We start from the raw sequence: 25651 nt of genomic DNA, 5'->3' as shown, positions 1-25651 counted from the left end.
GTACAGAGATCATAGAGGGTTGCCTAAAAAGAGGCATTCATTTTAACTACTTTAGTCAAGCCTTGTCGCCTAGGAATGACAGGAAAACTATTTTGTACATCACAATTCAAGTAAGAACATAATTTTATTGTGAGATGCTGGTATATAAAATGTGATTTATACAGTGATTCTGATAGATGAATTGTAAGCACATTTTGCGACACGAAGCACATACCTGTGTATAAGTGGTATCGTTTCCAATAGGAGAGGGCCAACATGGTCCAACAGTGAATCTTCTGTGTAGGTTTTCTGTTGTGGTGCCAACATTTGCATGCATAGACTTACTTCTTGATTTCACACCATGCCAGTTTCCTCTGCGGTTTGTTTCAACTGAATCATATTCGGTAAATGCCCCCTTAAAGCCCAAAGGGGGCATTTCGTTCCACCTTTTCCCTTCAATTTCAAAAGAGTTAGACATTGGTAAGAAATTGTATCTACTACTTTGGTCATAACAAGACAGATCTTCAAACTGCCCAGGGCAGGGGTTTCCAGTGACCGGAGGGGGTACAAATGGCTCAAATCCGATTGTAGGACCGATCTGGTTTTGCTCCCTTGGTTGAGAATATAGTACTTCATATGATGCTTGAGGTTTCCTTGAATCCAGGTGTTGTTCTTTTATGTCAACATTTTCAACAGAGGACTCGTAAAATGAATTTTCTTCTGGTTCATTGAGAAAAGATGGAAAATAAAACGGGATCTCATGGTAAATTTCTTCAATAAGTGGATCAAAACCCAGACGGATTGGGGGACAGGAAGTCCTGTAATCAAATGAATAAAAATTTTCTTGTGGGCCATCTGTTTGTGCTCCATAATTTCCTAGAGGAGGTTGCCAGGTCTGTCCATGATCTGTAGGTGTCAAGTAAAATAGATTTTCGTCTGCAGCTTGTCTTTCATTGTTTGCGCCAACTGATAAAGGCCAAAAGTAAGCCATGTCTTCTTTGGTGCATTAGTACTTTTTCACGTATGCATAATTAATTCCTCGGAGATTAACGGTGCCCCTAGAATAAAGAGAAAATAAAATAATATAGACAGAGCCATTGGAAGAGAGATGTAACAATGTTAACACAATTTATACACAAAAAAACAGTACAACGCGAATTGATCTTGCTATTGCAGTTACCCTACACATTACTGTCAACAAACAGTGTTTGCATGCAGTAGTGCAAAGCCGTTATAAAGCTAATCCGAGCTGCTTTCAAAACAAATATATATTTATTGCATTTTCAATTACGTTACACATAAACACAGCAAGTAGTAGTTTATCGGTCTTCAAAGCAGAGAAGAGGAGATTGGGTACTACAGTTACACACTTTTACAGTTACTACATCTGCATAGGTTAACGAACATCATATAATACAAATTAACTCCGCGAATCAAGTCTATTTAGGATTTACTTTAATCTACAGGCGTACAATAGACATTGACAACACGGCAGCTCTTTGGTACCTCTAGGTTTCAGATCCGTTCACCAATCGTGATCTCGCATCTGTTACGGGTAATACTTACCACACTTTTCCCCTTCCCTAAAACCCCTGTCTGGAGGGGGTAGGAGGTGTTGGGTGAGGAATACCACTGTTCCAATGAATTAAAGTCAATTTACAAGCAACATGGATAGTGTCCCACTACATGGACCCTGATGTCTGCCACACCCTTGATAAAGCAGATAAACTGCTGAGCCTTTTAGCTGACACATAAACCCGATTCTGGCTCATTTGAGAGAGAAATGACAAACGAGCACCAACTGTGCAACTGTGAAAAATCATGAGAAAAATCTTGAGAAGACTTGGTTACTGCATAGTAAAAGCACGCAGACAGGAGAAAATTAGATAAAAATTAATCTTTTGAAAAACAGACTGTATTCCATTTACTAGTATTAATGTATGTTTTCAAAACATAGTAGAAGATATTAAGTGATAAATTCACATGGTCTAACAATTTGTCTAACTACATTTATGTAATTATAGTGTGTGTGAAGAATTTATGAAAACTAATGTAATCCATTCTAAAAGACATTATGTGTGTTAACGAATACCCATTCTAAACTCCTTAATTTGCATATGTATAATTGTAAACTAAGTAGAAAGGAGAAAAGGGTACTCACATTTATACTAAAACCAAATGCTCTGAAACTTTTAGGGAATAATGAAGACATTTACCAACATTTATTTTGTTGGCACATGTATGAACCAACATAAATGTATGTTTTGAAATAATTTTATACACTGGTAATTTGAAAATGCAGTAATACGTCACATGTTCTATTTACAACAAAACTAAAATGCTTTGTGAGTGCAAATAAGTTGAAATAAATATATAAGGTGCCAAAGGTTATAAAAGAAATGTATTTTTCCAATCTTATATTCTGTATGTCATGAACTGAATTAAATGTAGGCCTGCATTTTCCTTACTTTGCTTGATTCTGTTCTCATGGAAAGGCTCCCTAAACTTGTAATGTGAAGAGAAACTATGTTAATGTTAATGTTATATGGACTTATAACGCGCACGGCTGCCCCAGCCAAGGGGCGTCCCGGCGCTAGCTGCATGAAGTGAGTGGACAAGAGGTGTTTGCACTGTCATGGAAGGGATATTACACACTAACAGAAGAGGTGAGTTTTTATAGCTTTCCTGAAGGGTAAAAGATCTTCTATTCCTCGGATATGCATTGGAAGTTCATTCCAGAGTTTTGCAGCAAGGTATCTGAATGAACGACCGCCTATCCTGGCTAATTTGATACGGGGCACTACAGCTAAATTCTGACCCTCTGAACGCAACGTGTGTCGGAGAACGTAGGATGAAAGAAGTGGACAGAGGGGGGGAGGCAGTCTTGAGGATTTTAAATGCAAGGCATAGGGTTTTGTATTATAGAGAGTTTCCATTCCTATACAAGATCTGCTTGCCACAATGTTGTTACTTTGGGAACATCTGCCATGAGAAACTGGCCTCTTGAACTCAGTCATTTGCTTTTGCAAACGGACAATGGTTGGAAAGGTATACACACTGGATGGTTTGACAGCTTACGTGATAATCACCACCTTTTTGATATAATATGTGTCTTCTTTCCGATGCATGACAATCACCTTATATGAATTTACAAATGGACTGCGGGGTCTGACCAGATAAGGTGACCAAGAAGGTGACACTTGGAACTTGAGGATTATATTATGCATTGATGTTACGAAAGGTAATGCGCACTCTTGGAGAGAGACTCTTCCACATTGATTCTTCTTACTGTTTGGAACTTCATGGTGGACTCTATTGGCTTTTCCTTCGACCGACCCTTACGCTGTGTGCGCTTTTCTCTGACTTCTTGCCCTCTCATGGGAGAGTACCTTTGAGTAGGGGTGGGCAGAATTTGCGTAATCGTGTTACGCAAATCTCTGCGAAACAGTAAAAAATCTCCGCAAACAAGCAGAAAGTGCGCGAACACATGAAATTGCTTGTTCGCGATGCTTTTTTACTGTTCGCAATCGCTGTTTGTGTGCTTGAGGGGAAATATCTTGCAAACACGCATTTTGAGAACGCGAACAAGCAAAAATTTCGCGAAGTCGCGGAACGCAGAATTTAGGGGAATTTCGCATTCTCAGCGGAACGCCAAATTCGGCAAATTCTGCAAATTCCGTGAACGGAACGGAATTTGCCGCCCAGGCCTACCTTTGAGGGGTCATGGTTCATGTCCCTTTCCCAGAACTTTCGTAATTAATGACAAGCTCAAATTCTGATTTGACCATCTTGTGTTCTTAGGTCTTAAATGTGTGATATTGATGTAATTACTAATTATGATAACATATAACTTTAACTAAATCCTGTTTCTGTTTCTCCATGATTTGTCTCCAAAAATAGATTGTGCATTCCAATTAGGTTGTGGATGGTTGGGGGAAATTCTAATAGTGAGAACTCTGGACAGCAGACACTAATGTTAATTATTCTGCAAAGCCCTAACTGAATTATTGGTTTGCATGATCTTAGCTCAACTGAATTTCTTCAAGAAATTTGGTTTAGCAGTGATAATGCTATACTTATATAGCTTAGGTCTGAGAGTCGTATACATTAAACTAATTATAAGTTTGTAAGGGTAATTACCCAATTACTGGTCCTCCTTGAATAATTGGAGTTGGACCCCCTATGTCTCACAGCATTCGGCACAAAGTAAGATCCATTGGAAAACCGAGTGAATGAGAACTAATGTACGACTATAAAATTTTTCCCACCGTGCCCCAGTAACTCTAAGTAACATATGTTCTGGCTTGGTTTACAATGCTGAGCCCATCAGGTAGTCCAACACCCCACACTCTCACAGTTCAGCCAACACTTCCTCACTTTCCTGTGTGCTTGTCTCTTCCAACCAGCGCTTAGTCCACAGGGCTGGAGCGTAATATAATTGACAATTGGGCGCTCCCAGTCCCCCCCATCTAGAGGGGCATACAATCTTGACACCGCAACTCTGCATCTGTCAGTCCCCCATATCAAGGACGTGAGTATCATCTGTAGCTCCCTAAAGAAAGCGGAGGACAGCACCACCAGTTGTGTGTAGCATCCTAGGTAGGGACAACATTTTGCAATCAAGATTCTTCCCATAGGAGGCAGTGGTAGCTGGGTCGAAAATGGCAAGGAATAGCTTGCCGTCATAACGACACTCCTCAGATTTCAATCTATAAGGTCCTGGTCGTCTAGATGCATAACAACACCTAGATATTTAAATGTGTCTATGTTTCATGTGGGAGTGGAGTGGGGGGGTGGATGACAGGGGTTTTGTTAGTCCCTTAGGGATCTTCAGTAAGTGGAACATGCGCGATGTATCCCAATCGATCTTGAGACCTCCCATAACTCTGAATTAATTAAGAGACTCAACTGTGGGACATTAAAGCTTTCAGCCCGTTGCTAAATCAGAGCACTGTCAGCGTAAAGAGATACATTGTGGGTCTGCAGTACGATGGTTATGTCCCACTATGGGCCTTTGGGTCCCAATAAACGTGCAAGAGGTTCTACAGACAACACAAAGATTACAAGAGAAAGAGAGCAGTTCTTCCTTGTGCCTCACTGTAAGGGTATGGGGTTCAAAATCTCAGTGCTTCTGGATGCCCAAGTTAAGGGGTCTTTGTATAGTGGGGAAACTCACCCCTGGAATCCCCCACACTCATATTCCACAGAACAGTACATAGAGAATGAGCCTACTCAGCATATCAAATGCTTTTCTATGTCACACAATGCAACCCAACGTTGTGTGTTGCTTCGTTTCACCCAATCCATAATGCAGAACAGCTGTCTGAGATTCAGTAACAAGTTCTATAAATAAACCAGTTTTGATGAGGGTGAACTATCGATTGTGCTATTGGGATTAGACAGCACACTAGTAATTTTCCCAGCACCCCATAGTCTGTGTTTGAAAGTGATAGTGGCATGTATGAGCCTATGCTATGTGGTTCCCACCCTGGCATTAGGAGGACCACAATCCATGCCTACCTCATGAATGCTAGTAAACTTCCTTTATCCCTGGCTCCCTATTATGTTTGCAATAAGCACAGTGTGACCCCCACAGTGTATGTGCCATACAATTCTAAGGGGAAGCAGTCAGCCCTGTGGGTCTTGCCACGTGCCATATTCTTAATAGCCAAACTGATCTCCTGGATCGAAATTGGAGCCTCCAGATCTTGTCTCTGGATCTCAGTGCAGGTCAGCAAGGCCAGAAAGTCTAAACACTGTGTTAATGTATCTTGGGGGACCCTGGGAATTCTTCATATAGTTAACTGTAGTAAGAATGAACACCATATTAATACTCTGCTGTGTATTAACTATTGTCCCACCGTGAGCATGTATGGCGCTTATTGGTATTCTCGATGTCTCTGAATAAAGCAACCTTGTTAGCATGGGGCCTGCTTTGTCACCCGATGCATGCTGCCAAGCAGTATATTCCTTATAATCCAGGCAACATAGCCACAAAAGAGTCCTGTTATAGTTCTTTCTCAGGTCCACCAGGGCTGTCGGTGCTCAATCGTCTGTCACACAACGATTTCCTAGGTCCCTGATGAGTTCCTCAATGTGTGTGAGATCTCTGTGAAGAACCTTCTTTGGGCCCACCTCCAATAAATATATCCACTCCACAGTAGCATTCGCAGCCCTGCCCTCATTGTCGGTGAAGTTCTGTTCCCCAACTGGTCTCAGAATTTCTACTCATTTAATGCTTCCGATGGCAGGCACCACATGGGCGTCTCTGGGCGTGGTCTACCGTGCTGGCTGCTGAACCGTTGAGGGTTGTGATTGGAGAGTGTGCGGCCCAGGTACTGTGCACCTGCAAGCTTTGCATGTAGCACAAAGGCCAAAGGCTTTGTTGATTCTAGTATGTAGAAAGCGCACTCTTGAGTAATAGGAGAATTTTCTAGTGATCGAATGGAGCCCCCTCCATAGCTCCATGACTTAAGTGTGCATAGCTCATTGCTGTAGCATTCAGGTGTTGGCTAGTGCTAGTGTTCCCTCATCGATGGATGGGACCTATCTAGATGCAAAGCTTGAACAAAGTTGAAATATCCATATCAAACATCTGTACGGTAGTTAGAAGGGTGGGGTTGAGCGGTAGATAGAAAGGGGACTGATTGTTATTTGGAGCATGGAGTGCCACCTGTGCCAGGGGCACTCCGTGATAGTCTCCCTTGGCCACAATATATCGTCCTTATAGGTCTACCATGGGTGATATCCCTCAGGTATAGCTAGAGTAGGTGGTGCAGTGTACACTGCTCCTCCATCTCTTGGCCAGTTTCTGCAGTTCACCAGCCATGAAATGACTCCTGCCGACAAGTAAACTGTACTTGCCTACGTTTTATGTAAGCATGTATCCTGTAATGATACACATGTGTGGCCATGCCATGCCGGCCCCACACTAGGAAGGTAAATATATCAAGCACCACTAACTGCCTAACTGTAAGGTAAAATGGACCCTATGTTGAGCATCAGCACCTACAACATTCACAGCTTTACTGTATTTAAAGCCAAGCCAGCACCCAATGACCAGCTTCACTTCATTCAGAGTGAGACGCCTCCATTTGACTAAGACACCTCGTACAGCATCTTTCTGTCATCATCGAGCCCTTTGTCTGACCCAGGTGGCTGCCTGGCCAGCTGAAGACTTTCTACTGCAATAAATGTTCTACAAGAGAGAGTAGCTTGTGACCAGGACCAACTTAGTTTGATGTTATTTTTAAATACAAACACATATATATATATATATATATATATATATAACGCTTCAGATTACACTAAGTGCGAATCAATCGTGGAAGGTGCCGCTTTACGGTAGTGCGCCGTGTTCCACATAAAAGCTCAGTTTTCTCTTATATTTTCCAAAGAAAGAAAAGCAGCACTCACGGGGCTTTACTGCAACAGGTTTTTATTCTTCGTAAACAAACGCGTTTTGGAAAAATTCCTTCTTCAGTGTTGTAGAAGGAATCGTTCCGAAACGCGTTTGTTTACGAAGAATAAAAACCTTTTGCAGTAAAGCCCCATGAGTGCTGCTTTTCTCTCTTTGGAAAATATAAGAGAAAACAGAATATATATATACGCGCTTAGTGTAATCTGTTATGTTATGTTATGTTATTTTTACTTATACCGCGCACAGCTGCCCCAGCGAAGGGGCGTCCTGGTGCTTTGACAAGGCAGACACAACACAACACCAAAGAAAATCAAGAAGGCCATAGGACACAGCATGAGAGCTAAACAAATAAAATGGTCTTGATGGCCCGTCTAAACTGAAGAAGGTTATCAATAGCCCGGATATGCGGAGGAAGAGAATTTCACCAATTTGCCGCTAGCACTCGAAATGAGCGGCCACCAGCTCTGCTTAGTCTGAAACGCGGAACCACTGCCAGATTCTGACCCAAGGATCTGAGGGTTCGCGGAGGAACATACGGTGTCAGCAGATTCTCCACAATTTGGGGAGACGTACCCTTGAGGATTTTAAACGCAAGGCAGAGAACCTTGAATTTGATCCTCTGGTGTACGGGGAGCCAATGGAGAGAGTGCAAAGATTTGGAAACCGAGCATCGCCTTGGCAGACCTATCACCACTCTGGCTGCAGCATTTTGAACTCGCTGCAGCCCGGTGAGTTCTGACTGATTAATCCCAGCCAGCAGCGAGCTGGCATAATCCAGCCGAGACAGCACTGATGCTTGAACCACCAGTTGCCTGGTGGATGCATCAAAGAATTTAAGGATAGGCCTAAGTCCTCTAATAATGCCATAGCAAGAAGCCACAACCTTCTTGGTATGACAGATGAAGCCGAGGGTCGGGTCAAGCCAAACCCCTAGATTTTTTATCTCCGATGCTGGAGAGGGGGTCACACCTAGTTCAGAAGGCCACCACTTGTCACCCCACAGTGCCGCCTGCTTGCCAACCACCATAATCTCAGTCTTCTTGGTATTTAACTGGAGACAGATGGAATTCATACAGTTAGCCACTGCCCGTAAACCATCACGAAATCTGGGAGCCTCCATGTCTGAGTCCCCACTCAACGTGACCGCCAGCTGCGTGTCATCTGCTTATGAAACCATCGTCAAGCCCCATTGCTTGACGACCGCAGCCAGGGGTCTCACGTAAAGATTAAATAGAGTGGGACTCAACGATGAGCCCTGTGGGACCCCCAGATCTAACGGATAAGATTTAGACTTAGCGGGCGGAATCGCAACCTGGAATGATCTATCAGCAAGAAAAGATCGAAACAGCATAGGGCGGAGCCCGTAACACCCACTTCCTCAAGTCGCTGAAGCAAGATCCTGTGCGAGACCGTGTCGAACGCGGCACTAAGATTTAATAACAGTAGTGCCGCCGTCCGACCCGCATCAAGCACAGAACGCAGATGTTCGACCATGGAAAGTAGGGCCGTCTCTGTACTATGGCCCGCACTGAACCCATTCTGACTAGGGTCAAGAATGTTAGCCCTAGTTAGATGGTCTGCAAGAATGCCGTTCACATGGGCCTCAGCGACTTTCGTGGCCCAAGGAAATAAGGAGATAGGGCGGTAGTTCTCAGGTTTAAGGGGGTCAAGGGTAGCCTTCTTCAAAATAGGTGTGACTACAGCCGGCTTCCATCTGATGGGAACTACCCCATAAGAAAGAGACAGATTGATCAAAGAAAGCACCGGAGTACGACATAGCGGGCGACATATTCTTAAGCTGGGCCGGTTTCAACGGGTCTGCAGGAGATCCTGACTTGATTTTGAGGCTAAGAGAGTCGAAGGCCTCCATAGATAGGGAGGGCAGGAAAGTAAGACACTCACTGCCTCCCAAAATGCAGCTGACCCGCTCTGGAATAGGAGAGCCCGTCGAGAAGGTACGATAGATGGCTTGTACTTTCTCGCGGAAAAAGGAGGCCAGACCCTCACAACTATATCTCTGAAGCGTGAGATATATATATATATATACATATATATATATATATATTTTATATATTTATATATATATTTATTTATTTAAGTTTGTATTTAAAAAGATCAAACTAAGTTGGTCCTGGTCACAAGCTACCCTCTCACGTAGAACATTTATTGCAGTAGAAAGTCTTCAGCTGGGCCAGGTAGCCACCTGGGTCAGACGAAGGGCTCGATGATAGATATTACCTACTGGCGGTCGCCAGTAGGTATATATAGTTAGGATTTTTTCCCTATGGGATTTTTGAAAATTCTATGTCTAATAACTTTGGCGTTTGTGGACGGAATTGGCTGAAATTTTCAGGAAAATGGCACATTTTGTTTCTGAGCAGCCCCTGAAAATTTTGGGGGGGTTCGTCAAGGGGGGGGCGAGAAAAAAGGGGGGTCCCAAAACGCGTTTTTCCCATGTTAATTTCCATAGGGCGGTTGGCCTCACTTTTAGCCCGAACGGCTGAATGGATTTGCACGAAACTTGGCAAAATTGTAGGGACTGGTAGCCCGATGTGCCTTTTGTAGGTCTCAATATATGTGCTCCAGTGGATTTTGAGAAATGAACGTTTAAAAAAAGATATATATCTGTAACAGCGGACCGGGCAGCGCCCCAGGACGCGTACTTTTCGCGCAACGGAGCTTTGTGAAGCGAAGCTGATTGGTTCTCCGGCGTCTGTCAACATTCCAAACAGTCCGTAGCGGCCGCCATCTTGTCTCTCGGTAGGATCGAGAGACAAGAGGAGGCCAAAGCGAAGGGGCAAATGACCATAAGGGGGCATAGTACATTGTCGCTCACCCCCTAGGTTTGATGTGGAGGTTTTAAAAGGGCCCCGCGGGGCAAAAAAAAATAAAAATAATAATAATCGAACAGCTGAATGGATTTGCACGAAACTTGGCAAAATTGTAGGGACTGGTAGCCCGATGTGCCTTTGCTAGATCTCAATATATGTGCTCCAGTGGATTTTGAGAAATTAACGTTCAAAAAAGATATATATCTGTAACAGCGCACCGCTTCGCGTACTTTTCGCGTTACGGAGCTTTGCGAAGCGAAGCGGATTGGCTCTCCGGTGTCTGTAAACATTCCAAACAGTCCGTAGCGGCCGCCATCTTGTCTCTCGGTAGGATCGAACAGCTGAATGGATTTGCACGAAACTTGGCAAAATTGTAGGGACTGGTAGCCCGATGTGCCTTTGCTAGGTCTCAATATATGTGCTTCAGTGCATTTTGAGAAATTAACGTTCAGAAACAAGATATATATCTGTAACAGCGCTCCGCTTCGCGGAGATAAAATTATATGTGTATTACCTAGCTGTTGCTAACACCAGTTAGCGACGGCTAGTAGAATATAGCGACCATCTTGGGCCCCACTTTGCATGTGAGTGATATTTATCACTAATGACATGCAAAGTGGGCATGCCAAGATGTTAGCGACTGGAAACAGTCGCTAACATCGCTATCTCCTATTATCAACTTTTGGAAATATTCGAGATAAGCGCGAATATCTCCAAAAGCTACCACCTGCCCTGAGCAGTTCTTAGCCATGTTATCCAATGGGAGGTGGATAACATGGCTAAGAGCATTAGCTCGGTAATGCATGAATATCGCTGAGTTTTCAGCGATATTAATGCATTGCGGTCGTTTTTTATCGTATTTCCGATAAACCTTGATAATAGCAAGGTTTATCTGCGATAATTTCTGACGGTAAAAAAATCGTTGCTAAGCATCGTTAGGGATAAATATCGCTTAACTTTGGTAATATGCCCCAACGTCTGTTAACGTTCGATTCGAAGGAAATCAGGAAGTGTTGAAAAACATTGTCTGCGCCATCTTGTCTTTTTTCAAATGCCACACTTTTGTCGTGCACGGCAGCCATTTTAGATGCCTTGACCAGACCCACTCTGTGCACGCTGTCGATCCTTAGCATGGCTCCCCACCCTCGCAAGCATCTCCCCCAGGCAGTGGTCACCCCCGCTCTCTGTCTTATGCATGGGTAATAAACCTCCCCCCATCTGCGCTGCTCTTCCCTGAGAATCACACCCTGTGCCCGCCCGACACCTCCCTTTCGCCCTATTCACTACCGCACCCTCTGACACTCCTTTTCCTCTGTGTCCGATTGTCCAGGCTGGTCCTAGGGTATCAGCTAGCCCTGCAGATGTAGTTTATGGCCACAGCTGTAAAGAATCACCCCTCTTCAAAGGAGTTATAGTAGATCAAGGCCCACACTCGATGAGATCCGTCACAGCAGAAGCGTTGCTATTATCTGAAAACCATCCTGTATTGTGATTGGGGAGGGGACCGAGCCTGAAGCGGAAGATTCCAGGGATGACTCTTTGTACATCAAAGTTTTTACAATTATGTGTCACATTAAAAATATATAGCACTCCGACAAAGTAGTAAGATTATAAAACTTTAATAATTTATAAATATATACAAGAAAACAAAAATAGTAATAACATATAAACATTTTTAGGGAAAAACAACGAAGTAGCGGTCGGCTGTGCGAATAGTCCCAACGCAGCACAACGTCCAGATTTCCGGCGTGGGGCGTCGCGGGGGGTGGGTCATCAGTAGCAAACTGTTGTGCGAATAGTTCCAAGGCAGCAGAACGCGCTGAAATCTAGATGACACGAAAGTGATGTCTAGTAAGTTGCCACCCAGCAAATAACGGCATGGGGCGTCGCGGGGGGTGGGTCATCAGTAGCAAACTGTTGCGCGAATAGTTCCAAGGCAGCAGAACGATGGCACCAAGGTGATGTCCAGTAAGTTGCCGCACTGGTTTTGGTATCCTACAATGCTGCTCCGAATAACGGCGTGGGGCGCCCCGGGGGAGGCGGCGTGAACGGGCCTCTCCAGGTGGAGTGTCATCTGTTGTAGTGGGGCGCCCCTTTACCGTTTCAGTTGCCATTCCGTCCGTTTTTGGTCCACTGTGTCAAAAGCCGCAATTCAGCTGAGTTGCGCCCACTCTTGCGGTGCAGCGATAGGCGGCTGTCACAGGACTCTCAAAATGGCGGCAGGCTGTTTCCTTTTTGGGCCTGGTCCACTGAAATGGCCCTGGGACACCTTGGAAATCGGACGCTTGTCTGCTAGGTCTTGGACCCCATTCTCGAAAGCGTCCCCTCCGCCTTGAGAATTCATCAAAAGTTTTGGGGGCTCCGACTCCTGCAGGCTTCTGGTGGGGAGCGGCTGCCATGATTGCTCGCGGAATGACCACGACTGAGCTACGAGATGGTGGTGCTCTCATGCTGACGCCAGCTTCAGTCTGAAACATCCAGAAACAAGGTGGGGCTTTCATCGTTTGGGAAAAAAAAAAAGTTTTCATCCAATGAAAAGTGTTGTTTTTAGGTCACATGATCTAGCCTTCCATCATTAGGAAACCAAAAGTAAAATGAACCAATGAAAAGTTTTATAAACAAGTCACATGACCTGTTATGCGGCATAGGGTGTAAAATGCGGAGAAAATACGTTGGCACGTGAGGCGGCGTCAGTAGCGGACCGATGTGCGAATAGGCCGAAGGCAACACAACGCGCCAAGATCCGGATGGCACCGAGGTGGTGTCCAGCAAGTTGCAGCACTGGTGTGGCCATCCTACAATGCTGAAAGTCGGCGTGGGGCGCCCCGTTGGCCTGTGAGTTTGCGTCAGTAGCGGACCGATGTGCGAATAGGCCGAAGGCAGCACAACGCGCCAAGATCCGGATGGCACCGAGGTGGTGTCTAGTAAGTTGCCGCACTGGTGTGGCCATCCAACAATGCTGAAAGTCGGCGTGGGGCGCCCCGTTGGCCTGTGAGTTTGCGTCAGTAGCGGACCGATGTGCGAATAGGCCGAAGGCAGCACAACGCGCCAAGATCCGGATGGCACCGAGGTGGTGTCTAGTAAGTTGCCGCACTGGTGTGGCCATCCTACAATGCTGAAAGTCGGCGTGGGGCGCCCCGTTGGACTGTGAGATGGCGTCAGTAGCGGACCGATGTGTGAATGGGGCCGAAGGCAGCGCAACAATATTTTCGGAATAGAAGACACCACTAGGCGCTGAGATGCCAAGATCCGGATGGCACCGAGGTGGTGTGTAGCAAGTTGCCGCACTGGTGTGGCCATCCTACAATGCTGAAAGTCGGCGTGGGGCGCCCCGTTGGCCTGTGAGTTTGCGTCAGTAGCGGACCGATGTGCGAATAGGCCGAAGGCAGCACAACGCGCCAAGATCCGGATGGCACCGAGGTGGTGTCTAGTAAGTTGTCGCACTTCTGTGGCCATCCTACAATGTTGAAAGTCGGCGTGGGGCGCCCCGTTGGCCTGTGAGATGGCGTCAGTAGCGGACCGATGTGCGAATGGGGCCAAAGGCAGCGCAACAATATTTTCTGATTTGAAGACACCACAAGGCGCTGAGATGCCAAGATCCGGATGGCACCGAGGTGGTGTCTAGCAAGTTGTGGCACTGGTGTGGCCCTCGTACAATGGTAAAAGTCGGCGTGGGGTGCCCTGTTGGCCTGTGAGATGGTGTCAGTAGCGGATTGATGTGTGAATGGGGCCAAAGGCAGCGCAACAATATTTTCTACAATATTTTCGGAGTAGAAGACACCACAAGGCGCTGAGATGCCAAGATCCGGATGGCACCGAGGTGATGTCTAAGTTGCGGACCGATGTGCGAATGGGGCCAAAGGCAGCTCAACAATATTTTCTGAAGAGAATACACCACAAGGCGCTGAGATGCCAAGATCCGGATGGCACCGAGGTGATGTCTAAGTTGCGGACCGATGTGCGAATGGGGCCAAAGGTAGCGTAACAAGATTTTCTGTATGGAAGATACCACTAGGCATTGAGATGCCAAGATTCGGATGGCACCGAGGTGATGTCTAGCAAGTTGTGCCACTGGTGTGGCCATCGTACAATGGTAAAAGTCGGCGTGGGGCGCCCTATTGGCCTGTGAGATGGTGTCAGTAGCGGACTGATGTGCGAATGGGGCCAAAGGCAGCGCAACAATATTTTCTGACTGACACCACAAGGCGCTGAGATGCCAAGATCCGGATGGCACCGAGGTGATGTCTAAGTTGCGGACTGATGTGCGAATGGGGCCAAAGGCAGCGTAACAATATTTTCTGTATGGAAGATACCACTAGGCGTTGAGATGCCAAGATTCGGATGGCACCGAGGTGATGTCTAGCAAGTTGGTGTGGTCATCCTACAATGCTGAAACTCGGCGTGGGTCATCCCATTAGCCTGTGAGATGGTGTCAGTAGCGGACCGATGTGCGAATAGGCCGAAGGCAGCACAACGCGCCAAGATCCGGATGTCACCGTGGTGGTTTCATAGTTGAGAGGCACTTCATCTGCAGTGGGGCGCCGAGATCCGGATGGCACCGAGGTGATGTCTAGCAAGTTGCTGTACTGGTGTGGTCATCCTACAATGCTGAAATGTAGTGGGGCGCCCATTTACCGTTTCAGTTGCCATTCAGCTGAGTTTTGGCTGCTCTTGATGCTACAGCGACAGGCGGCTGCAAGAGGACTCTCAAAATGGCGGCCTGTTCTTTGGATTTGGGCCTGGTCCACTAAAATGGCCCTGGGACACCTTAGAACTCGGACGCTCGATTTTTTTTTCCTTTCCTGTACATGCAAAAAAAGGTAAATGCCCGGTACGTTACACGCTTCATCTGCCACGATGAACTCTCCAGAGGAACCGAAAAAAAATATAGTTGTGGTAACTATACCATGCATCGTCATATGGAGAGGTGGCACCAATTAATTATAGTGCTGCATAAAAGAGAGATTTGGAGGAGAACCCCTGACCTGCTAGTACATTCATCAAAGAAGTGGCACTGAGAGCTTCAGAGGCAAGGGAAACGGTCCCAAATATTTAGAAGAACTTTGGAAAGATTAAAATGACATGTTTAGATTGTGGTAAATTAATTTCATGTGGACAGATGATTGTTACTCTAATAAATACAGCATATGAACATCATCATAGTCGATGGTTGGTAGAGACATTTTGACTATATCCTGGACCTGCCCGTCCTCGCCCAAAATGGCGCCGGAATAAATGGGACTCGTAACTCCTTGTTGTGTACTGTTTGCAGAACCATGAAATCACGAGATACGTATGCAGTTTTGAAGCACATGGCGGGCGGGGACGAGAATTGATTGAATATTTCGACATCCCTATTGATATTAAGTTCTGATGTGTTATTGATTACTGTACTGTTGAAAATTCGAATTAACGTCACCCATGGTACTTGCCCGCAAATGTATATCTAGATAATTTTATTGTAACTGGCCCTGTCGTATTTTAATTATAAAATGTACGTCCACCGATTCCGTAACTGTTAGACACCTTAGTTCTTGCAACCAAATGGCCCGCCCGTTACGTTCCTCTACAGTGTAAATGTCTATTCATCATATACGATTACAGTTTGCTCCGTGGCAGGCCCACGTGGTTATAGGCTCGTATTTGTATAATGAAATTTTCACAATAAAGGTTTTTAAAAGAAAACATGGTAGTAGTATATACATTGGTAAAGTTTTTAATAATAGTCACTGTTTTAGAATCATTAAAAGGCAAGTGAAATAAAGCAGACCAATTACATGAAGGGTAAAAGGTATAATACGAAGGAACGCAGTAAAGATAAATGGTCAAGGGCTGTTGTGTTTTCTATTCCTGCAACATAAAGTGATCGATAAGAATCTCATATTCAGGCGTATCGGCGACTAAGACAGCAGGTCGACCCTCTTTTGCTCAACGGCTCCGTCATGGGACGAAGAAACGCTCTTTTTCTTGAAAAAAGAATATATTTTACTTGCAGGACAGTTGTAAAATTTCCGGGAAAGTACATTAGCCTGGAACATTATAACATATATTTAAGAAAAAATAATGTTCGGAAGTAATTAAAAGCGTAATTTTTAGGTGATATGACCAAGGCTTTTATCATTAGAATAAGAAAAGTAAAATGAACCAATGAAAAGTTTTATTAACAAGTCACATGACTTGTTATGCTTACGTTACGCGCTGCGCGCCCCGGATGACTTCCGGATGCGCTAACGCGGCGCGTCATATGACGCATTACGCGACAACGCAGGTCCAGAATATAGTCAAAATGTCTCCACCAACCAGCGGTCGAAACACAACCCCTTTCAGCAGGCTAAATAGTTCTGTTAAATGACAACAGAAGGGACAGGCAACAAGAACCATCAGTCAAAGAGGGGAGGGCTAGTTCTTCTCTACCGGGTTACATTGGGGCGCTACCGGAACTGATCGAATTGGTAGTCTACAGTGTTTCTGGATGTTTCAGACTGAAGCTGGGGTTAGCATGAGAGCACCACCATTTCGTAGCTCCGTTGTGGCCATTCCGCAACCAATCATGGCAGCCGCTCTTTATCGTTATTTTGGGCGGGGTGGGTGGCGGAGCCGAGCTGTTTTGCAGCCATCATTGTGTGGAGTTCAGTTCATCTCACTAGTTTTGTATTTGTCATGAGGGGTTGTTCCTAATGTTTCTATTTTAGCGAGGTCAAAAAGAGATCCCATTAGTGGCCTACTGATTTTGCTCGATTCCTTTTCTTTTTTTTTACACGATTTTTCGTTATCTGCAAAGACTAAACAGAGTATTGCGACTCTGTGTTTGTTTGTAAATAGAGAATGAACCAAAGAGAACTAATTCTAAAACAGTAAATACTTGGATAACAATCAATCAAATGGAGAGAGAAGCAGGCACGACGGATTACAACGGGGGCAAAGGCCTGCGTTAACTACCTTTCACTATCTGCAAAGATAGAGTACTCCTAATAGAAATGAGGGGGGGGGCACCATTCAAAGCAGATCAGTGTGCATAAACACGAAAATGTTTTCACTTACCACGTACTTGACATTCGACAGCTTATGATATTTGCTATTAAAAAACCATTGAAATTCACTGAAAAAACCATAGGTTATAGACCATATATAGTTAGGAATTAGCATTTACAAAACCTTGAAAATTCACTGAAAAAACCATAGGTTATAGACCATATATAGTTAGGAATTAGCATTTAAAAAACCTTATTTTACTCACACAAAACCATTGAAATTCCATATATAGTTAGTTGCACTAACTATATATCGCGCACCCGCAATCCACTGCTGATCATGTCACATATTACATCATTCATGACATGGTCAGTGACATCACTGATGACATCACTGATGACATCTCAAATGACAGAAAGTCAGAAGCCACGGTAGGGGAATACAACGGAGTCTCTTTATTGAGGTTAAACAGATTGGCGTGGGCGTATGCATTTCGGCCGTGTGGCCTCTTCAGCGCCCCAGGTGTAACAGGTGAGATTTGCCGCCCAACAGATCTGCCCCAACTCAAATAGTTCTAGTTGGCTCCACCCACAAGCGGAGATCAGTGTCACTAGCTTCAGTGTTACGGGGGTGAAACAAACTACATATCCCAGCATGCAGTGGTTCTTGCCAGGAATGTCGCAAGTGTGCGTGTAAGGCAGGATCTGCAAGCAGCTTTCACCCGATGTCCCGCACTGCCTTTCCACAATGTCGAAGCTCCTTGCGTCCCCAACTGCACAACCGCCACAGACAGGTAAACTTCCACGGGGTAAGTGCGGCAGTGCGCCTCACCCAATGCAAAGTTGCATCGCTTCTGTTCCTCCTGAATGCCGTGGTGGGCCTGGTCCTTCCGATACCTCGGACCCAAAGGAAAGTTCCGCCAAAACAGAACAGCGCCAGTGATGACCAGGCCAGCTTGCTATATATATATTCATTCCACAAGTTGCCCCACAAGAGAGAGGTGCACTCACAATCGTTGTCCATAGGGTCAGGGAAGGTCACAGGCGTGCCCCATGCCTGCAGCAATCTGACATGTTTCGGTCTTCGCCCTTCTTCAGAGGGTTATTCTGCTGCGCAGAAATGCCACCACATGACTCTCCAATATACACGCTTTAATCATGCATCAAACTCAGGTGAGTATCTACGCAAGGAATCCTGGGATTGGAAGTCCAAATAATGCCCAAGTGAGCAGGCAGCAATTCTGAGCAAAATAAATTTCTATTCACCGCCAACACCTTCCCTTATTCAGCCTCTCGCCAGTTTGTTCCGCCGCGCTATCCATCAGAACAGCTGCGGAGCCGCTCGCTATGAGGTGGTGCACCCCACGGTAGGGCCAGCCGTAATTACACAAAGTCCACAAGTTGCCCCAGAAGAGCGAGGTGCACTCACAAAGGGCCGTCCATAGGGTCAGGGAAGGTTGCAGGCGTGCCCCATGCCTGCAGTGACCTGACATGTTTCGGGTTCCGCCCTACCTCAGAGGCTCATGCTGCCTCTGAGGCACGCCTGCGACCTTCCCTGACCCTATGGACGCCCACTGTGAGTGCACCTCGCTCTTGTGGGGCAACTTGTGGATATATTTATATATATCCAATTCTGGTTGTACTATTTGAATATATGTAATTTTGGCGTCATTTTATTTATTAAAATGTTATCTATTTTTGGGGGGCGTGGCTTGGCGCCTGAAGGATATGGCGCCAGACGAGTGAGGCTCCGCGGCTCGCCTCGAAGACGCACCTCTGCACGGAACTTCTTCTCTATGTCGAGGACATGAATGGACGTCGGAAGTTGCCAGGAACACTTCGGGACGCCGGAGTTTCTTTTGGTGTGTGTTTAAGCACCTTAATTCAGCGCAGTAAGTGTATCGTGGTCCCGCTCAGATTGCGGCCGCCATTTTGTCCTGTTTGCGCGATCATGATTTGCCTAACGAACAACTCTCTTCACTATCTCCCAGTTGTGGAATGACTAACATTTCCAGCAGATTACTATTTTACTGTGAGCAGCTCTTTGGCAGCGTAATGTGGCATTAAGCACTAGCCTCATTCACTCAGCATCTTTCTTCAGTATTTGCACTGGGAATTAGAAGCGGCCATTTTAGGAACATAGCTTTTCTCCTCCAGCACACCTTTTTGAACCAGTATCATTTTGCCTTTTTAATTGTGCCACACCTCACTTACAATGCATCATAGACTGGGTTGGGTCCTTCAATCTTCAATTTGCTGCTTACATACTGTTCTGCGCTATACTTTGTTACTTCAACCTTGACTGGACATTGCTGAGATGAGCTGTGAAGTGGTCCTTTTTCATGCAATTCTACAGTACTGTTTTCATGGATGGCTTTTTTCAAATAAATTGTTTTGAACTCATAGGCTCACTTGCAACATCTGCACCGAGTTTCTTTTCATAAGTCCTCCTCCTTATGCAAGATTTATGCTGCACGCTGTCCCATTCCTACTAAGACAGAAGGTGCTGTATGAGGGCGGTTAAAGTCACAGTTTCCTTTGTCTACCAAACCAAAGCGCATTTTTGTTAAAAATTCAAAGATTTTTTCTGAATTTTCCAAATTCGAAGAGTCTCTAAGATCGACTTCGCAAGGCTCAGATAAAATAATGGAATCCTCCCAAGCTGCTTCTGGGAAATCCAACACTAAAATGTCTCAAAAAGGACCCACCCTCACCTCCTAAGTCATCGTCACTGGTTTCTATGGAACTATTGCTCGAAGAATTCAGGGCCCTTTATGGAAACAAGTCTTAACAGGCAACTGGTCACAACCTGAAGCACGGGTCTCTTCAGTAGAGCAAAATGTTACTTCCTTCAAAGAGACTTGTGTCCATGTATCCAATCTTCATTCTCTGTTACTGTGCTCCAACAACAGGTTGAGGATTTGGAAAATGGCAACAGACGGAACAATTTACATATTTACGGATTGGCAGAAGGGCTCGAGGGATCTGACTCTCTTACATTCTTCAAATCATTTCTTCCTAAAATTCTGCATATGTCAGACGGCACAATGCTAAACATCCAACGAGCGCACCGGCTTGGGCGTTTGCCATCTCAAGCATCGTCATCACAAAGGCCAAGAGGAGTCATCTTGTATTTCTTAGAATACACAGACCTGCTGAAGGTACTGGCAGCAGTTAAATCTTCTCCAAAGATCACATGGGCAGGATCATCTTTGTTCTTTGCTCAAGACTATGCTAAAGCTACTGCCAACCGTCGCAAAGCCTTTCTCAATATGAGGGCTGATCTACGCTTGTTGGTAGCCAGATATGGTCTCTTTCATCCCTGTTTATTCAAAGTTACTTACAATAACAAGACAACCACATATGAGGATCTAATCTGTTTGCAAAGTTTCATTAACTTATGTAAAGTACCCAGAATGGATTCATCTGGACCTTCTTCGTTTCATGTTTGAATTTTGGATACTACTTTTGCTTAATATGTTGTTTGAATTTTTTATTCTTCTTATTACAATAGTATGAGAATTGAGCTTTGCAGTTTGCCTTACTTTCAATATGCTATGCTCACAGTTTTTGATCTCATGTAATTGTTAATTGTCGTTCCTGGTTACTATTATCATTGTTATCATCGTTTGTTCTTGTTTAATATCCTAACATGTTATTACTCCCTTCGTCTTCACAGGTTCCCATCCTAGTCCTATGCTGTTTTCCTGGTCTCCATCCAGCCGGCCTCGGATGTGTCCTCCACCCTACGTGGCTCCACCCTTCCTCCGTTTCTCCATGTTTCCCTTCTCTTGTAGGTATGTTCTTCTCCTGTACCTATATTTCTCCTTCGTCTCTAACCCTCTTTTTCCTATTTTTTCAAATTCTCTTCTTTTGCTCCCTCTTGGTGTCATTGTCACTCTTTTTCTCTGTAATATTTTTTCTCACTCTTTTAATTTTTTTGCTAATTTCTATTGCTGTTACTGCTATTCTCCAGCTTTCATCACTATTCCCTTTTGTCATTTTTCCGTTTTCTCTTTGTTTCTTACGTTAAAATCACATTTTAAGCCTTCTGTTTTTTCACTCCACTAACCTTATCTGTCAATTTCCTCTTTGTTACTTTGCTATTATTAGCCTTCTTTTCTTATTCAATTCTTTGTTCCTTCTTATATTACCTTCCTTTTATTTGTCCTATTCCTTTCCAGCTACAATTATTATTTGTACGATACTATGTTTCTCATGTCTATTTTCATGGTTTGATTTTTCTGGCTTATTATTGTAGGTTCCTGTTATTACTTGTTTTCTCTAGTTCCTTATGCCGTTAAAGTTAGTTTCATGGAATGTTAGAGGGCTTAATTCTCATATTAAACGACAGAGAGTACTAGCTCATCTAGCTAAGTTGAATTCAGATATAGTCTTATTGCAAGAAGCCCATCGTATAGTGGATGAATCATTAAAATTAAAAAAAGGTTGGGTGGGAGAATTATTTTATTCAAGCGGTGATGGTAAACGTAATGGGGTTATGATGTTATGTCACAAGTTCCTTCATTTTAAATTCATCTCACAAGATTCTGACACAGATGGCCATTGGCTTAATGTAAAATTATTGCTGAAGGATGTTCCAGTCTCTTTCTTCATTGTTTATGCTCCTACTGGTGGTGACACTTCTTTTTGGTCATCAGTATCCAAGCAGGTCACTCTTCATATAGAAGAATTTATATTGGCAAGTGACTGCAATCAGGTTTTCGATCCTTTTATAGATCGGAATTCTAAAGTATCATTTATCCCTAACTAACCACATAAATCTTTTGTCCATATGGTTGCACAACATAAACTTTTGGATGCATGGAGATTATGTAATCCGACCACGAGGGAATATACGTTCTATTCCCTGGTGCATCATTCCAAGTCACGTCTTGATTATTTTTTTGTCTCACATAACATTTCGCAAGCACTTACTTCTGCGGAAATTGGCCCTATCGTACTATCAGATCATGCCCCTATATGAATTGATTTGGACATTTTACCTGAAATTAATGGTCCTAGGAGGTGGCGATTTAATAACTCCCTACTCTCAGATCCTTAATTTTCCTCCTCTTTTAAAACATTTTTGACAACTATTTTCTCCTAAATCAAACGGATTCCTTACCTCCTTCGATTATTTGGGATGCTTTTAACGCCTCCGCAAGGGACTTTATCATAATTTATGTGACAAAGAAACATACTGCTGCTCGTAACAGTACGCGTTCATTATTTCAAGAAATTAAGAGACTAGAGCATTCTTTTTATACTTCCAATTCAAAAGATGTTCTCAATTCCCTTATAACAGCTAAGTTGCAATTTAATAGGGAATCTACAGAGAACGCATCATTATATTTATTGAAATCGAGTGCAAGATTTTATGGTGGAAGGAACAGGGCAGGTAAACTTCTGCCTAACTATTTAAAAACTAAACTGAACAAAGTGAATATGGATTCTATTTTTGATGACAGTTTTACTTTAAAGTTCAAAGATGTGGAAATCTTAAATGAACGCGCTTTATTTTATAAAAAATTGTATTCCTCCAAAACAAACCCTACAGATCACACACTCTCACATTTCTTCTCATCCATCCAAAAACCTTGGTAGTTTTCAGACGACTTGTCGCCACTGGAAGCCAAGCTGACACAACAATAACTTTTGGCTGCACTCACACATTTAAAAAATGACAAGGCTCCTGGGCCAGATGGATTTACTGTTGAATTCTTTCTTCACTTCTCCCATTTACTACTGCCCAAACTACACCTATAGATTGAATCCTTTCAATCTTTGGGACAATCTGGTGGTACATTTTCAGATGCTCACATATGTTTGATACCTAAAGAGGGAAAAGACCCCAAGTATTGTAAAAACTTCAGGCCTATTTGACTCGTTAATATATTTTCGAAAACTTTCTCCAAGGCATTAGCACTTCGCTTAGACCATCACCTTTCAAACATATTAGGCAAGGAACAATCTGGTTTTGTGAAGGGACGGGTTATACAAGATAACACTAGACTTTTTTTCGACATTTTATCCAAAGCTCCACATTTGAAACATACCCTAGCAGCTACAGCATTAGAAGCGGAAAAAGCATTTGATAGAGTTGAGTGGCAATACCTGTTTTATACTCTTAAATGGTTTGGAATTGGTCCCAATTTTATTTCCCTAATTTCACTGTTATACTCTCACCCTCGTGCTGCTGTCTTTGCTAATGGTTTAATCTCACTTTTTTTTTACCTTGGTAGAGGGGTACATCAGGGATGTCCCTTATCTCCCTTTCTTTTTAATTTACCCCTTGAACCCTTCCTCTCAAGAATTCGTCAAAACACAAAGATAACAGGTTTTTACTCCTCCACATCTGATGTTAAACTGGCAGCATATGCCGATGACATTTTGCTTTTTATCTCAAACCCTAGTGAATCAATCCCAGCTTTTTTAGAAGAGGTTCGATCTTTTTTGTTAATATCAGGTTACAAACTAAATAGTGAAAAATGTGAAATTTTACCCTTAACTAAATATACTTATAGTGCTGATTTCACCACAACTAATTTTACTATGGAAAACATCTTCAATTAAATATTGAGGCTTAAACTTTACATCAACAATAAAAAGTACAGTTACGCTTCGTATGAATAATTGCATGCAAAAACTTACAGAGCTCACTAATAAATGGCATCCTCTTTATCTCTCTTGGTGGGGTCGTTTAGACACTATTAAAATGATGCTTTCCCCCATAGTTTTGTATACCATCTCCAATATTCCAGTTTCTATATCTAATACGTTTTTTAAAACCATCAATTCAGTATTATCCTCCTTTTTATGGAATAAAAAGTACCACGTATGTCAACCTCTAAGCTATCACGCCCTAAAGCTGAAGGTGGGGTCAATTCTCCAAATTTTTTCGCATATCAGAAAACTTTTCTATTAAAGCAGGCTTCATACTGGCTGAATGATTCTGAAGAAGATTATCCCCTTTGGGCATTAGTTGAACTCTCATTCCTCTCTCCTTTTTCATTTCGAGAATACCTTTCTCTCTCTCGTAAGCCCCAAACACTTTCTACTCCGTTATTTAAGTTTACCTCGAAATTATTAAGCCCAATATTCCCTCTACTATATGACACTCCTGAATCATTTTTGAATTCACCCATTTGGCATAACAAAACTCTACTAATTCGTGATAAACCCTTTTACTGGAAAACTTGGAGACAGCGTGGCATAATATGGGTACATCAATAATTCTCGAATGGAGAATTTATTCCATTCTCTTCATTAAAACGGCTCTATGCTTTACCCACCTCATTCACTTCCAAGTATCAGACTCTTTGTACAGCTGTGCTTGATACATACAGGCAACTATTGAACAAACCCTGTCACGTTCCTTTTACTCCGATACGTACCGAATTATCCAATCTTTTACACACTCAACCCAAGTCGTCTACTCTATATAAATTTGTGCACCCCTTCCCTATACTGAGACAGAAATCAAGCCTTGAAGGGGTGTGGGAGAAAGACCTTAACACAGTATAGCCTCTCTCTCTGTGGAATAGTTTATGGACTAAAATACGCAAATCTTCAAGATCAGCTAGCCTAACGCAAACTCTGTTTTTCGTTTATAATAGACTTTTGTTATCTCCTTAGACTATGCACAAAAGATTTGCTAATGTACCACACACCTGTTGGTCATGCACCTCTCCAAATGCAGATCTATTTCACATGTTGTTCACATGTCCATTAGTTTATAGTTTTTGGAAACAGGTTTGGTCTATAATCAACCTAATATTTGACGCACAAATCCCGTTTTCCCTACCAAATATTTTCTTAGGTAGCCTTTCTTCGGAGTGGAATACTATCCTGATTAATTTTAATAAAATTGACCTGTTAGTAGCGGTTGCTTTCCAACAAATAACGAGGAATTGGAAAAATTCTACAAACATTTCATTCAAGGCCTGGTGGTATGATGTTTGTCATAATCACAGACTAGACACATTCTCCACTACACCCACACCCATCGCTACGAAAAGACTCCAATTATGGTCACCAATCACCTGTTTCTTTGATGCCTCTGCCAAAACACAGTCATTGCTGAAACCCTCTCAACAAGAAGTACTCAAACCTCCTTGATCCCTCTGGCTTTCTTTCCATTGACTTTGTAACATATTTCTTATATTTTTCTTGTTCATTCTTTGAAATAACTGTACTATTTGGTTTTTATTTAAATCTCTAGCTGGAATTTCCATGTCTTTTATTCTTTAATGATTATCCATATGTATTGTGCAAGGACACCTCTTTATTCCTAAATAAAGCTATCTTTTAAAACTAAAAAAATGTTATCTATTTTTCTAAATTAGTTTATGATTTATTTGGTGTTGTGTTTTCACTTTCTTTGCTATTTGTGTACTGAACAAATTGGTAAACAGTGCAAACAAGTTAAGACTGGGTGGTCTGTGCCA

General features: G+C 43.4%; 1 protein-coding gene across 1 annotated transcript in view; it reads right to left on the bottom strand.

Annotated features, from left to right (window-relative positions):
- PIK3C2G (phosphatidylinositol-4-phosphate 3-kinase catalytic subunit type 2 gamma) overlaps positions 1–25651 on the bottom strand; it is a 2201800-nt gene that overhangs the window by 2107413 nt on the left and 68736 nt on the right. The window contains exon 2 of the mRNA XM_078674033.1: positions 215–1037. Within this exon, the coding sequence (XP_078530159.1) occupies positions 215–970 (756 nt within the window). The 5' untranslated portion in view covers positions 971–1037. The remainder of the gene's footprint in view (positions 1–214; positions 1038–25651) is intronic.

This window comes from Lissotriton helveticus, chromosome 1_1 (assembly GCF_964261635.1).
Source record: "Lissotriton helveticus chromosome 1_1, aLisHel1.1, whole genome shotgun sequence".
In the NCBI taxonomy this organism is placed as follows: Eukaryota; Metazoa; Chordata; class Amphibia; order Caudata; family Salamandridae; genus Lissotriton; species Lissotriton helveticus.
Note: the sequence above shows the minus strand (reverse complement) of the source record. Positions and strands in the feature narration are given on the sequence as shown.